The 12,285-nt window shown below is 40.9% G+C and overlaps 1 protein-coding gene across 1 annotated transcript; it reads left to right on the top strand.

Annotated features, from left to right (window-relative positions):
* Positions 1–803: 803 nt before the first annotated feature.
* Positions 804–1,612, top strand: LOC118647314. The gene has a single exon (XM_036291970.1). The coding sequence runs from the start codon at positions 832–834 to the stop codon at positions 1,597–1,599; it is 768 nt and encodes a 255-aa protein (XP_036147863.1). The 5' UTR covers positions 804–831; the 3' UTR covers positions 1,600–1,612.
* The last annotated feature ends 10,673 nt before the right edge of the window (positions 1,613–12,285 follow it).

The raw sequence follows: 12,285 nt of genomic DNA, 5'->3' as shown, positions 1-12,285 counted from the left end.
TTTCAGTTCCCTGACCTCTGATACTGTATCCGAGAGCGATTACATGCACGCCGAGAATGTCTGGAAGCGATTCTCCGTTTGAACGTTGGGTGAATACAGCGATCTATATTTGAAAACGGATGTGTTATTGTTAGCTGACATTTTTTAAATTTTTCGCGATAAATGCTTAGAAAGTTACAGTTTCGATCCAGCACATTATTACACTCTCCCCGGATACACGTGGGACGCTATGTTAAAATATACAAAAATTACTTTCGAACTGCTTACTGACATTGACATGGTAATGTTCATCGAACGCGGTATACGCGGTCTCAGTCAATGTTCAGACAGATATGCACAGGCTAACAACAAATACATGCAGACGTACAACCCATCGAAACCATCCTCATATCTTATGTATTTTGACGTTAATAATTTGTATGGTTGGGCGATGTGTCAGCCGCTGCCATATGGGGAATTTCAATGGATCGAAGTCTCGAATTTTGACATAAGTGCGATCGCTGCTGATTCACCAACGGGATACATTCTCGAAGTTGATCTCGAGTATCCCCGAGACCTTCACGACGAGCACGCTGACCTATCTTTTTGCCCAACACGCGATAAACCACCAGGCAAGCGTGAGTGTAAACTTCTCGCTACGCTGTATGATAAGGAACGTTACGTCATACATTACCGTAACCTGCAGCAGTGCACGCGTCACGGTCTTCGTTCGCGAAGATACACCGTATATTACAATTCGCACAATCTCCATGGCTCTGTAAATACATAGAGTTAAATACACGATTCCGGACCCTCGCCAAAAATGATTTCGAAAAAAACTTGTATAAATTAATGAATAATGCGGTGTTTGGTAAAACCATGGAGAATGTGCGCAATCATGTTGTCGTTAAGTGGTTGACAAAATGGGCGGAGACAATGATCGCGAAACCAAATTTTCATAGTCGAAGTATTTTTGCAGAAAATTTAATCGCCGTTGAACTTAGAAAACTCGAGGTGAAATTATATAAGCCGATTTACGTAGGCATGTATATCCTAGATATTTCTAAGACGTGTCTGTATGAATTTCACCACGAGTACATGCTACCTCTGTATCGTGACAAATGTAGAGTCATGTATACCGACACCGACAGTCTCATATACCTCGTCGAGTGCGAGGATATTTACGAGACGATGAAACGTGATATCGCTAGGTTCGACACGAGCGATTATCCGGTCGACAACGCGTACGGTATGCTTCTCAAGAATAAAAAAGTTCCGGGCTTGATGAAAGATGAGAATAATGGTGTGATAATGACTGAGTTCGTTGGACTTAGAGTAAAGATGTATGCGTTAAAGGTAGATGGAAAGAAAGACACTAAAAAGGCGAAAGGTGTCAAAAATAATGTAGTAGCGCGAACCATAACATTTGATGATTATACCCAGTGTTTGAGAGATGAGATCGAGATGACGCGTCGCCAATCATGCATAAGATCCAAGCTACATGAAGTATATACGGTGTCCGAAACGAAAATCGCTCTAAGTCCATATGATGACAAGAGATACCTTATACCCGATTCAGTTGAAACGTTACCGTGGGGACATTATCGAATACCACTATAATATCTTTAACATTATATAGTTTTTAAATTTCACGTTTTACATTAAAAATAATTTTATATATTTTTATGTTAAAAACAAGTATTAATAAAAATGTATTAAGGAAGGATGATAAAGAAATCTCACATAATATAAAATTAATATAATAATGTATTTGGTTACATTGTACTTTTATGTGAATATAATAAAAACAATTTTTATTGGATTAAATAACAGTGTCTTTATGTATCCATGAATTATGCAATCCATCGAATTCCAGCCACTTGACATAAATTTCATCTCCTTTTCTGCGCAATATTTGCGATGTTTCATTCAAATTAGTTGGTACAGGTTTTGATCATCTCATTTTTTTAACAGGAGTAGAGGTCATTATAGAATTGTTAAACGAAGCGTTTGATCGCTTTCGTTTGGGTTTTGGTTCTGCGTATTCGTCTTCCCCCGAGAAGAACATTTCATTCTTAATCGGATCTGATACATCATCAACGGTGTTTTCAACAATCTGTTTTAATGGTTCGACAATGGGCTTAAAGTGTCTCTCCAAGGCTATTTCTTCTTGCACTTTACCCGCTTTCAAAGCGGTAGAGTTTTTGCAATCTCTTTCACAATCTTCTCACGATCCATATTGTTATCTGTGTTATCCATGTTGAGAAACGCTACTTGGTCAACGTATCAAAAACAACTAACTGCTTTATGGTATTGCGAAGTCATTAAATCCTTTTCGATATCGTCCATCGACGAGTGCGCTATCCTTATCTATCACTAAAAATCCATACTTTTGTTGCCAACAAGTATGACATAAATTGCTAAAATCCTCATAAGACATGTCGGTATTTATATGATCGTTGTACGCATGTTTTAGATTGGTACCATCCTGCTTGAATAAAATTAGCAAATTCGCATTGTTGCGTATAAGATGTTTCGGTATCTTTGCATACGTCTAACAAAGATAGAAGCAGTCGACATCCACGTGTCGCCCCATTGCAAAGTAGTCTCTTATCGTATCTTGCTTATCACACGCCACGTCATCAAAGATAAAAATGGAATTCGGAAGCGCTTCACTCGGCTGAATGACATCACAGTTATTGGAGAATGCAAAATAACTAACTTCTTCAATTGGTGTCAATAAATTTTCCAAATATTGATATTTCGGTTGTTGTAATGATTTCGAGTACACATATACATTCTCAAAACGTACTCCATCAAACCAAAACATGGGTTTGAAAAAGAAAAAAAGTGATAAAAAGAAGAGAGCGAGTAAACGAATACTTCCGGTAGCGAAACGCGGCGGTGTTTTACCCATTCTACCGCTGTTGGGCGTTCTCGGGTCGTTGGTCGGTGGAGCGGCGGGAGTTGCGAAGGTTGTGAATGATAACAAGGCAGCGCAGCGTCAGCTGAACGAATTGAAACGTCATAATCATGTCATGGAGTTTATCTCGCTCCATATAAGCGTGGACAAGGAGTGTTGACGAAAAAAAAAAAGTCAAAAAGACGTTAAAAATGCCAAAAGGTGCAACTACCAACACACAATTATTACAGTTAGCGAAACGTATGCGCATTCCACACTTTAGAGAAATTTTTATGCGTACAGCATTACCAACGGCTGGAGCATATCGAAACGAGAGCGGTATTGTAAATTTAGATAACGCTGAAGGATCAGGTACACACTGAGTGGCATACACAAAGAGAGGAAATCGCGCTATATACTTTGATAGTTTCGGCAATCTTAGACCACCGAAAGAACTGGTGCAATATTTAGATGTAACGCGGATCGAGTACAATCACACGCCTTATCAACGTTATGATCAAAGCAACTGCGGCCAACTATGTCTGCGTTTTCTTCAAACAGTTAGTAATCAATTTAAAGGCTAACATTGTGCAATTTAACTCAGTATTCGTTTCAACATGTCATTGACGTTTACGCTAACTGGCAAGAGTAGCATCCTCGCGGTAAGCTATTTTCCAGCCGTAGATTTGAGCGATGGCGATTACGAGCTCGTTCTCACAGATTTTGAAACATACTTACCATACCTAATGTAAATTCATCGAATAACAAATTTTATTATGACAAAGACGACAAGGAAATTACAATTCCCGAAGGATCGTATGAATTGCGTGATATAGATAGATATTTGAAACGCACAATTTTACAATCTCATCCCGATTTTGCGGAAAAGAGAACGTTTCACAAAGAAGATGAAGAAGAGAGCGAATATCCGGTGGTGATTCGTGCTAACAATAATACAATGAAGAGTGAAATTATGTGTGCTTATCAGATAAATTTCTTTAAACCTAACAACGTTGGATCGCTGTTGGGATTTTCATCGCGATGTATTCTTGAATTGCGAATGTGGTATGAATCGGATGCACCTATAAATATCATAAACGTAAACATTCGCATAGAATGTAACGTGACTGCGGGTGCGTACAGCAACGACAAGTGCGTACACACAATACACGAATTTTCGCCGAGGATACCACCAGGATATAAGAAACGCCTGCACAGATCATTTACCTTCCAATCGTCGCACGGAGCATTACTGATTTGATGATTCGCATTGTGGATCAGGACGGTCAGTTACTCGATTTTCGTGGAGAGGAAATTATTGTTAGATTACACGTACGAAGACGATAACGTGAGATGCTCGTGTTGAATGAGCAAGTGAAGGATACAATTTTTACACCAATCAAGAATATTCGACCGTGTGAAATAAATTGTAAGACAGTTAAAAATATTCGCTCATCTGATAAAAAGAATCTCACCGCATCAAACGTTGAATTTTTAAAATCATTGGGATTTATCGTACGAAATATCTAAGATGTCTAAGATTGAACATTGGAGGCGAGCCGATCTTTGACGACAGCAACGTCAAGATTGAGACTTATACGTACAATCCGTACGCCAACACCACTTTTGGATACTGTTGTATCCCTGGTTTCGGGATACAGTGCGGGACCGCTGCCGATGACTCCTCGGGATCAGGTTTCCAAAAGATAACGCCGAGAGTTAATAACAAGAGATATATATTTGTTCTTCTTTTACAGTTTTCGTTAGCGAACCCGAAAGATGTGTTACTACGTCTAGTTTGTAGTTTCGACGAGCGACATATACTCGTCGCTATTATTATTGATTATGAGCCCACTCGTTCTCTTTCCGCGGTCTTTATATACTCAGCCTTTCGGCTTGTTACCAAGGGATGTCACTCGCGGTCACGGACCTTTGGCCCGTGCACTAGCTTAGCCAGCAATTGCTAGCTAGGCGCATTCCACCGGAAATCAGGAGATTTTGGGTGGCAAAATGAGTAACCAGATATGTAGTTCGGTGTGATGTCCGGTGTGAAGGCCGGTGCGATGCCCGGTAGTAAGGCCGGACGGTGTCGTCGCGCGAGGTGTCACTCGACACCCTTATCGTTATTACAAGTAAAGTTTGTGTGAGTGTCGCGCACTCACAACATCCCTCCCCCTTATTGAAAAGAAAACGAGGGGCTGAGTTTTCGCAACTAATAGTTTACGCTATCTTATCGCTTTTCCGTAGTGAAAAAACTATATACTAATCGCTATTTCTTTATTGTTTTACACTAATAATTACATACCATTGGTAGCTGGTATTGCTCGTTCTCAGATTCGCGTACACACGGGTTTTAAAATCTTTCAAAACTGAACATCTTCATGTCCAGGGTCTCGTTTACGGCCTCTTCTTCGTCGAGGAATATCTCGATGCACTTTCGGCAGTCTCTGGCAGGGTGCACGTTCATTTGCACTTTTCCGCACTTGAAGCACTGGGTGATCGTTTCCCAATGTTCGTCAGGTGAGAGTTGCGTCCGGTATTCGTGTGCCGATGGATCTCGTATGGTGCAATAAAGCCGGTATCGTTGGCGATAACAGCTTCGGCACCATCTTCTCCAAGGAAACTCTGTTTCCACTAGACATCTCTCTGTTGATTGGAGGCAGATGCTTCGTAGAAGTCTCTCGTACCTTTCTGGGTGGTCCAATGGGCGCACTCCATCGATGAGCTGACTGAGTTCAAATTCCACAGGAATTTTCATCCTGTCCTTGGAGTTGGTGTGTATGCTGGAAACTCTATGTCACCGGGGTAATTTGCGGGCTGGTTCCGCCTGGCTGCTGTTGTTCTTGTTCTTGAGCTTGAACTTTGTTTATCGTAACGACAGTATCGAGTCTTTGGGGCTCGATTGGGTCGTCTGTTTTTATAATTCCGTAAGAAACGGAAGTGGTGGGGTGTAACTCCCTAAATCGGGCCATATATGGTCATAGTCAATTCAGCTGTGCACATCCGGTGTGTGAACGAAATTTGCAAAAAGAAGTTTTTTGATTCTTTGGTTCCGGTGTAACGCGATATCGTGTGGTCTGATTTTGTTAATCCGAGACGTAGAGCTGTGCAAACTAATGCCACGTTTTTTCCCGCAGGAAATAATGGATCAAATTGTATATGATATATATAGTAATTACTATTACATATAGTTATTAATTACTATTACATATATATATATATATGTTTTTTGTGTTAGAAACGTGTGCTGTTGCTTCGTTTTAGGATAGATCTCGGTATCGTATATTCTGTATCTATATCTAGTGTAATTCGCTTATTGTTATTCCGCTTTTTCTTTTTTATTATAATAAATCCTATTACTACGGCTATTATTATTATTATTATAATTGTTGTTCCGCTTGTTGCCATTGGAAAAATAAAGTGTGGCGACTGAAAGATCGAACTTGAATCTTTATCTAGTTCGTTGTCTATCTCCTCTAATTTATCTTTGGAATTTTTTAATTCCGTCGGATTTGGTATAATATTTTTTAATTTTATTTCTTTGAGGCCTGTATCGTTTTCTAAGCCAGGCTTCTGTAGTAGTGAAATATTATACTGAGGTAGATATGATTCTACTCTTGTCTCATATGACATCTTGGGTGATCTTATAATTGTATTTTCTGTCACTAACTTACAGTTATTTTTTAATGTAATTTTACCTACTTTTTCAATTGTTTCCTTTATTTTTCCGTGGTCTTTACAATGTAGAGTAATTACTTGTTTTCGTGGTGACGAGTATAGCCACGAGTGTGAATTACTTAGCGCTATCCAAAGGCTGTGGTTCGACGTCGCATTTTTTATGTTACAATTTTTATAATGATCTTTAGTTTCTAGGTACATTTTTATTTCGCAGATAGAATCTTGGTTTATTCGATATACGGGGTGATTTTCCGCGCATAGGTATTCGGTATTTATCTCTATGCATTTCTGCAGGTCGTTCTTTGCGAGGATTATGTAAGTACGTTGTTCTGCGTCTATTGCAATCAGGGGATTGTTAATTTCTACGAACGAGAAAATGTTGTTCTGACTTGGGATAGGTAGCGGAATTACACTTAGTATTTCGTATTTTGGCATCGAAATTAGAGGGAATCGTAAAATAGTATATATATTTATTTGATCGCAGTATGCGCCTACTGTCGCAAATTTCTCTATTGTCGACCATTCATTCTCTTTTATTCTGAATGGGAAGTAGAGTCCTTCGGGTAATTGCGAGCTAGCGTCTTTAAGTGATTCTATTATTATTGAAATGGGTGTTAACCGAGGATGCAGAATTCCTTCTTTTAAAAACGTTAAATATTCTAGTACGTCTTCTGCGTCGCGTGTTAGATCAGACAGTACCGCGTTAATTATTATAAAATTTTCGTGTAGGTTACTTTGGCGTTCATCTTCTAATAATTTTGTTCTTAGTTTGTCTGTCGCGTCCGCGAGAGTATTTTCGTTTTGTCGAATAGTTCTTTCACTGTTATCAATGTGAGCGATAGTGGCTTGCATTATTTTTATTTGGTTTTTTATTGCGTGTTTGTTTAATTCCTGTGAGTCGTGTAATACCGTTAGTTGTTCGTTAATTAATTTTTCATCGTTTGCGTCCATCGTACCAAACAATGATTTTGCGACTGATCCTATCCCGTCGATTAATCCTCTTCTGTGTATTCTTGTATTGTATGTTGAGTTTATGCGTTTTATTAATTTATTAGTTCTTTCACACCCTTTTGCAATAACGCTGTGTAAATTTTCGCATGTTTCTTTCCCTATGACTGCTATCATTTTGCATAGATTATCCGTTTTGCGTACGTATTTTTCTACCTGTGCGAGTCGTTTTGATAGTGACGTTACGTCTATCTTGATGACCACTTTCCAGAAGGATTCAACCTGATGTAATCCTCCTAGCTTTTCAAAATATATCCCTGGATGGTGCGTAAATTTTTCTATTTCATACGGTGCCTTCATGTCCGGGTCTTCTGCGGAACTTAGCGTCACCCAGATTATAAATCTGTAATTATTTCGTTTTATTAAAAATTTTTTTTTTTTGTATATATTATTTTTAATTGCTACAAAAGTATTTTTATAATGTGATCGCTGTGGGACCGTGGGAGCGGAAAAGGATTCTCAAGTTCAGATGGGAGCGGAAAAGAATTCTCCAGTTTGTATCGTTTATCATTTCGCGCTTCGAAATGTGTCATATTTTCGTTTCCGTTGCCTGTGTATCTCGTTGATTCCTCAGTTTTTTCGTATGCTTAGCGTTGCATCCTGTTATCTATTTACACCTTCTTTCGTATGTCTTTTCTTCTCTGGACGATCCGGCCCTTTAGTCTCTTGTCGGCTATCTGTTCGTGCGTTTGCTCTGAAGTTTTAATAATCATGTCTCGTCGTGAATTTTCGTTTGCTTCTTCCAGTGAGGAGAGTGCCGAAGAAAGCGAAAGTAGTTTTGACGACTTCAGCGATTTAGACACTGTGGCCCTTTTGGGCGAAAGTTTTTCTTCTGTTGAAGAGGAGTGCACAGATGCCGCGGAGCCGTTGCTCGTCAGTGGGTTTGAACATTTATCAAACCCTGATAGTGCTCCTTATGGTGATTTAGATTTATTCATGGACCTTTCTCAGGAGTCCGAAATGTTTGTTCCCGCCGGTGCGGAGGGCGAGGTGTTCTCCGAGAGTTTTCCGACCGACGAGCTTGGGGAAATTGTGATACCCAGCCCTTTGCTTGCTTTTTTTTAACTCATGATTATAGTGAAGAATTCGGTGGTGACCTTGATCTGGAGTTCGAGTTTGCTGTGGATCAATATTTACGCGGGGGGAACTTGCCGCATCTGGATCTTCCGCCGGAGGATCCAGATATGGACGCGGTTGATTAACTATGTGTATAAATACTTTGTAGTGGTAGTGTAGTAGTTTGTAGTGTGTAGCTTAGTGTGTAGTTTAGTTTTAGTGTATAGTGTATCCTCTTTTGCTGACTGCTGTTATGGATTATGTTCCTGGTTGGCGGTCTTCGTTTTGGTGAGTCTAATTCTTTTTTATTTATTATATTTCTCTTTTTTTTTCTTTTTATTGTGTATGTGCGTGCATGTGAGCATGTTTTTTATCCTCTCTTTTGACCGCGGGTTAGGCTTCAATAAACGGTTTCAGACGGTTTACGTGTACGCGCGTCGTTGTTCTCCCTCGCCTTATTGTATAGTTTATATTAGAATGTTTTTCGGTTATCGTATACGGTCCGGTCCATTGCGCGTCGAGTTTCTTCGATCTTCCGCGTCGGAGCGTTTCGTCGTATAGTAATACTTTTTCGCCGACTTTAAATTTTATTTCTTTCGTCTTTTTATCGTACTGCGTCTTGGCCTTGGCCTTTTCGTCTTTTATTTTTTCGCGTGCGACACGATTAGTAGCCCTTAACCTTTCCCGTAATTCCTGCGCGTAATCGTCGTAATTGTAGGTAGGTTTAGGCGGTTTTGTCAGGGCCGTCGGCAGTTCTGCCTGTCGACCGTAGATTAATTCAAACGGTGTATACCCTGTCGCCGTATGAGGCGTTGTATTATACGTGTGCATCGCGTACGGGATCCATTCGTCCCAATCGGTTTGGTCCTTATTTATGTAATGTCGCAGGTATTCTGCTAAGGTCCGATGTGATCGCTCGAGGATACCATTGCTCTCGGGATGGTAGGCGGTAGTCTGAATTTTATTTATCTTCAGTAGCTTGCACGTATTCTTGAAAATTTCGCTCAGGAAGTTAGTGCCTTGGTCTGTCAGTACGTATTCTGGCGTTCCGTATTCCAGGACGATCTTCGTGACAAATTCTTTGCTCACGGTATTTGCTTCCTGGTTCGGTATAGGTATTGCCTTACTAAATTTTGTAAGATGGTCTTGGAATGTCAGTAGGTACCGATTTTCATTTTTCGTTATTGTTAGTGGTCCCATTATATCCAGTGCACATTTCTCGAAGGGTCGGCTAGGCGTGTCCGTGACGACAAGAGGGGCTTTTATTCTCCGAGAAAGTTTATTCTTCTGACAAAGCTCACATTTTTTAATGTATCGCTCTACATCGGCCGTTAATCCGGGCCAATTATGTGTCAATCGTATTCTTTTTATTGTTCTCTCAATTCCTTGGTGCCCTCCCGTAGGTGCATCATGATATTCGTATAGAATTTGTTTTTTCTTTTCTTCTGTGTATGCTGGTTCGCATACGTTGTCCTCTTCCTTTTCATCTTTTGTAGATGCACGTGCGTATTCGCCGTCTTCGTCTAGTGTGAGGATTTTATCAGCTGCTTCGGTAACGCGAGCTTCCCGCTTCACGTTGCGACTTAGCGCGTCGGCGTTCGCGTTCGCTCGACCGGCCTTATGAATAATTTCATAGTCATATTCCTCCAGTTTTAATCGCCATCGGATCAATCTTGATCCGGGGTCATTTACGTTAAATAACCATATGAGGGGTTTGTGGTCAGTTACGATTTTGAATTTTGTCCCATAGACATATGGCCGGAAGTGTTTTACAGCCCATACTATTGCAAGTAATTCTTTCTCTGTCGTGCTGTAGTTTTGCTCGGCGCGGTTTAATATTCTGCTCGCGTAAGCAATGGGACGGTCTTTTCCTATCGGTCCCTGTGACAGTACGGCTCCTATTGCATAATCTGAGGCGTCGGTAGTCACATTGAATTCTTTTGTAAAATCTGGATATTGAAGTACGGGCGCCGTAGTTAATTTTTCTTTTAATGTGTTGAAAGCTATTTGCGAACAGGCAGTCCACGAGAATGTTTCCGTCTTTTTTGTTAGTTTCGTTAATGGTTTCGCGATCTTGGAAAAATTGCTGATAAATTTTCTGTAATATCCGGCCAGGCATATAAATGATTGGATATCTTTGACCTTTTTGGGCTCCGGAAAATCTTCTATGGCTTGCAATTTTGCCGGGTCGGACGATATTCCATCTTTGGAAATTACGTGTCCTAGGTAATTTACTTCCTTGCGCAGGAACTCGCACTTGTCCGGTTGCAATTTTAAGTTCGCTTTTCGTAGGCGTTGCAATACTTCCGTTAGGCGTTTATTATGGTCGTCTAGACTTGATCCGTATATCACTATGTCATCGAGATATACTAGGCATCTGAGTCCTTGAATTCCCATGAGTACCGAGTTCATCAGCCTCTGGAATGTGGCTGGCGCATTTTTTAATCCAAAGGGCATCCGATTATATTCATAATGTCCGTGGTGTCGAGAACGCTGTCTTTTGTTTATCTGGCTCAGCCATCGGTATCTGATGATACCCCGACGCTAAGTCTAGCGTCGAAAAATATTTGGCGTTTCCCAGTTGATCTAATATTTCCTCAATATTGGGTAGGGGGAAAGAATCGCCAATTATTAGATCATTTAGCTTTCGGAAGTCGATCACGATTCGGAGCTTCGGTTTTCCAGATGAGTCGGCCCTTTTGGGTACCACTAGTAGTGGCGCATTCCATTGGCTCGTGCTGGCTCTGATAATGCCATCATGCAGCATTTGTTTTATCTGTGTATTCACCTCTTCCTTATGCCTTGCGGGGAGGCGATACGGCCGTACGTTGACCGGCGATGAGTCGGCTTGTATACGTATCTCGTGTTTCACTGCTGCAGTGCATGTCAGTGGTTCTCCACTTAGGTGGAAAGTATCTTAGTATTCTTCGCATATCCGTGTGAGTGCCTGTCGTTCCTCCGAGTTGAGATGCTGGGTACGCAATGTTTGTCAGATCCGTTTGCTTCGTGGGAGCTTATCCGCACGTTCCGCCTTGTTGACCGCGTATATTTGATAATCACTTTCGTCTGGATCTTCTATGGTCATGTGTGGCGTGCGTATCTACCGGTTTTTCTGTGGTATTTATGATGCTGACCACGCATGCAAAATCCTTCGGCTCGACCATGCATTGACCGATATATACGCCGGGCTTAGTTTCCTTCGCTTGGATTACTCCGGGCTGATTTCGGTTAGTGGTTGCTCGGACAATAGTCTCACTGCGCGGTTGTAGAATTATCTTACTGTAAGGTTTTATTTTGAAAGTGACGCCGGCGATGTTCAATTGTTGCTTGTCGTAATCGCAGATCACGCGGTGATTTTTCATGAAGTCTAGTCCCAGTATTCCATCGTACTCCATGGGGAAGCCATCCTTGACCACGTACATGGTATGTCTTAATACCTGTTCGCCTAGATTAATGTGGGCTTGCATGCTTCCGATTGTATACATTTTGTGCCCCGTTATTCCCGCAAGGGTGATTTTTTCGGGGGAAATTCTAGTTTTTCCTTTTAAGTTTTTTACCTTGATGAGTGAAAGGGTTGCGCCCGAATCGAAAAGCATGTTTATTTCTCCTGAGCGCGTTTCTTGTATCGGAAGCGTGATTTGATCTAGGCCGCTGCTCGGCTG

Source organism: Monomorium pharaonis, chromosome 9 (assembly GCF_013373865.1).
Source record: "Monomorium pharaonis isolate MP-MQ-018 chromosome 9, ASM1337386v2, whole genome shotgun sequence".
In the NCBI taxonomy this organism is placed as follows: Eukaryota; Metazoa; Arthropoda; class Insecta; order Hymenoptera; family Formicidae; genus Monomorium; species Monomorium pharaonis.
The sequence above is the reverse complement of the archived record's forward strand: the minus strand, read 5'-3'. Positions and strand labels throughout refer to the sequence as shown.

Coding starts and splice junctions, on each gene's coding strand:
- LOC118647314 (XM_036291970.1), top strand. CDS start 832: ATGAATAATGCGGTGTTTGGTAAAACCATGGAGAATGTGCGCAATCAT.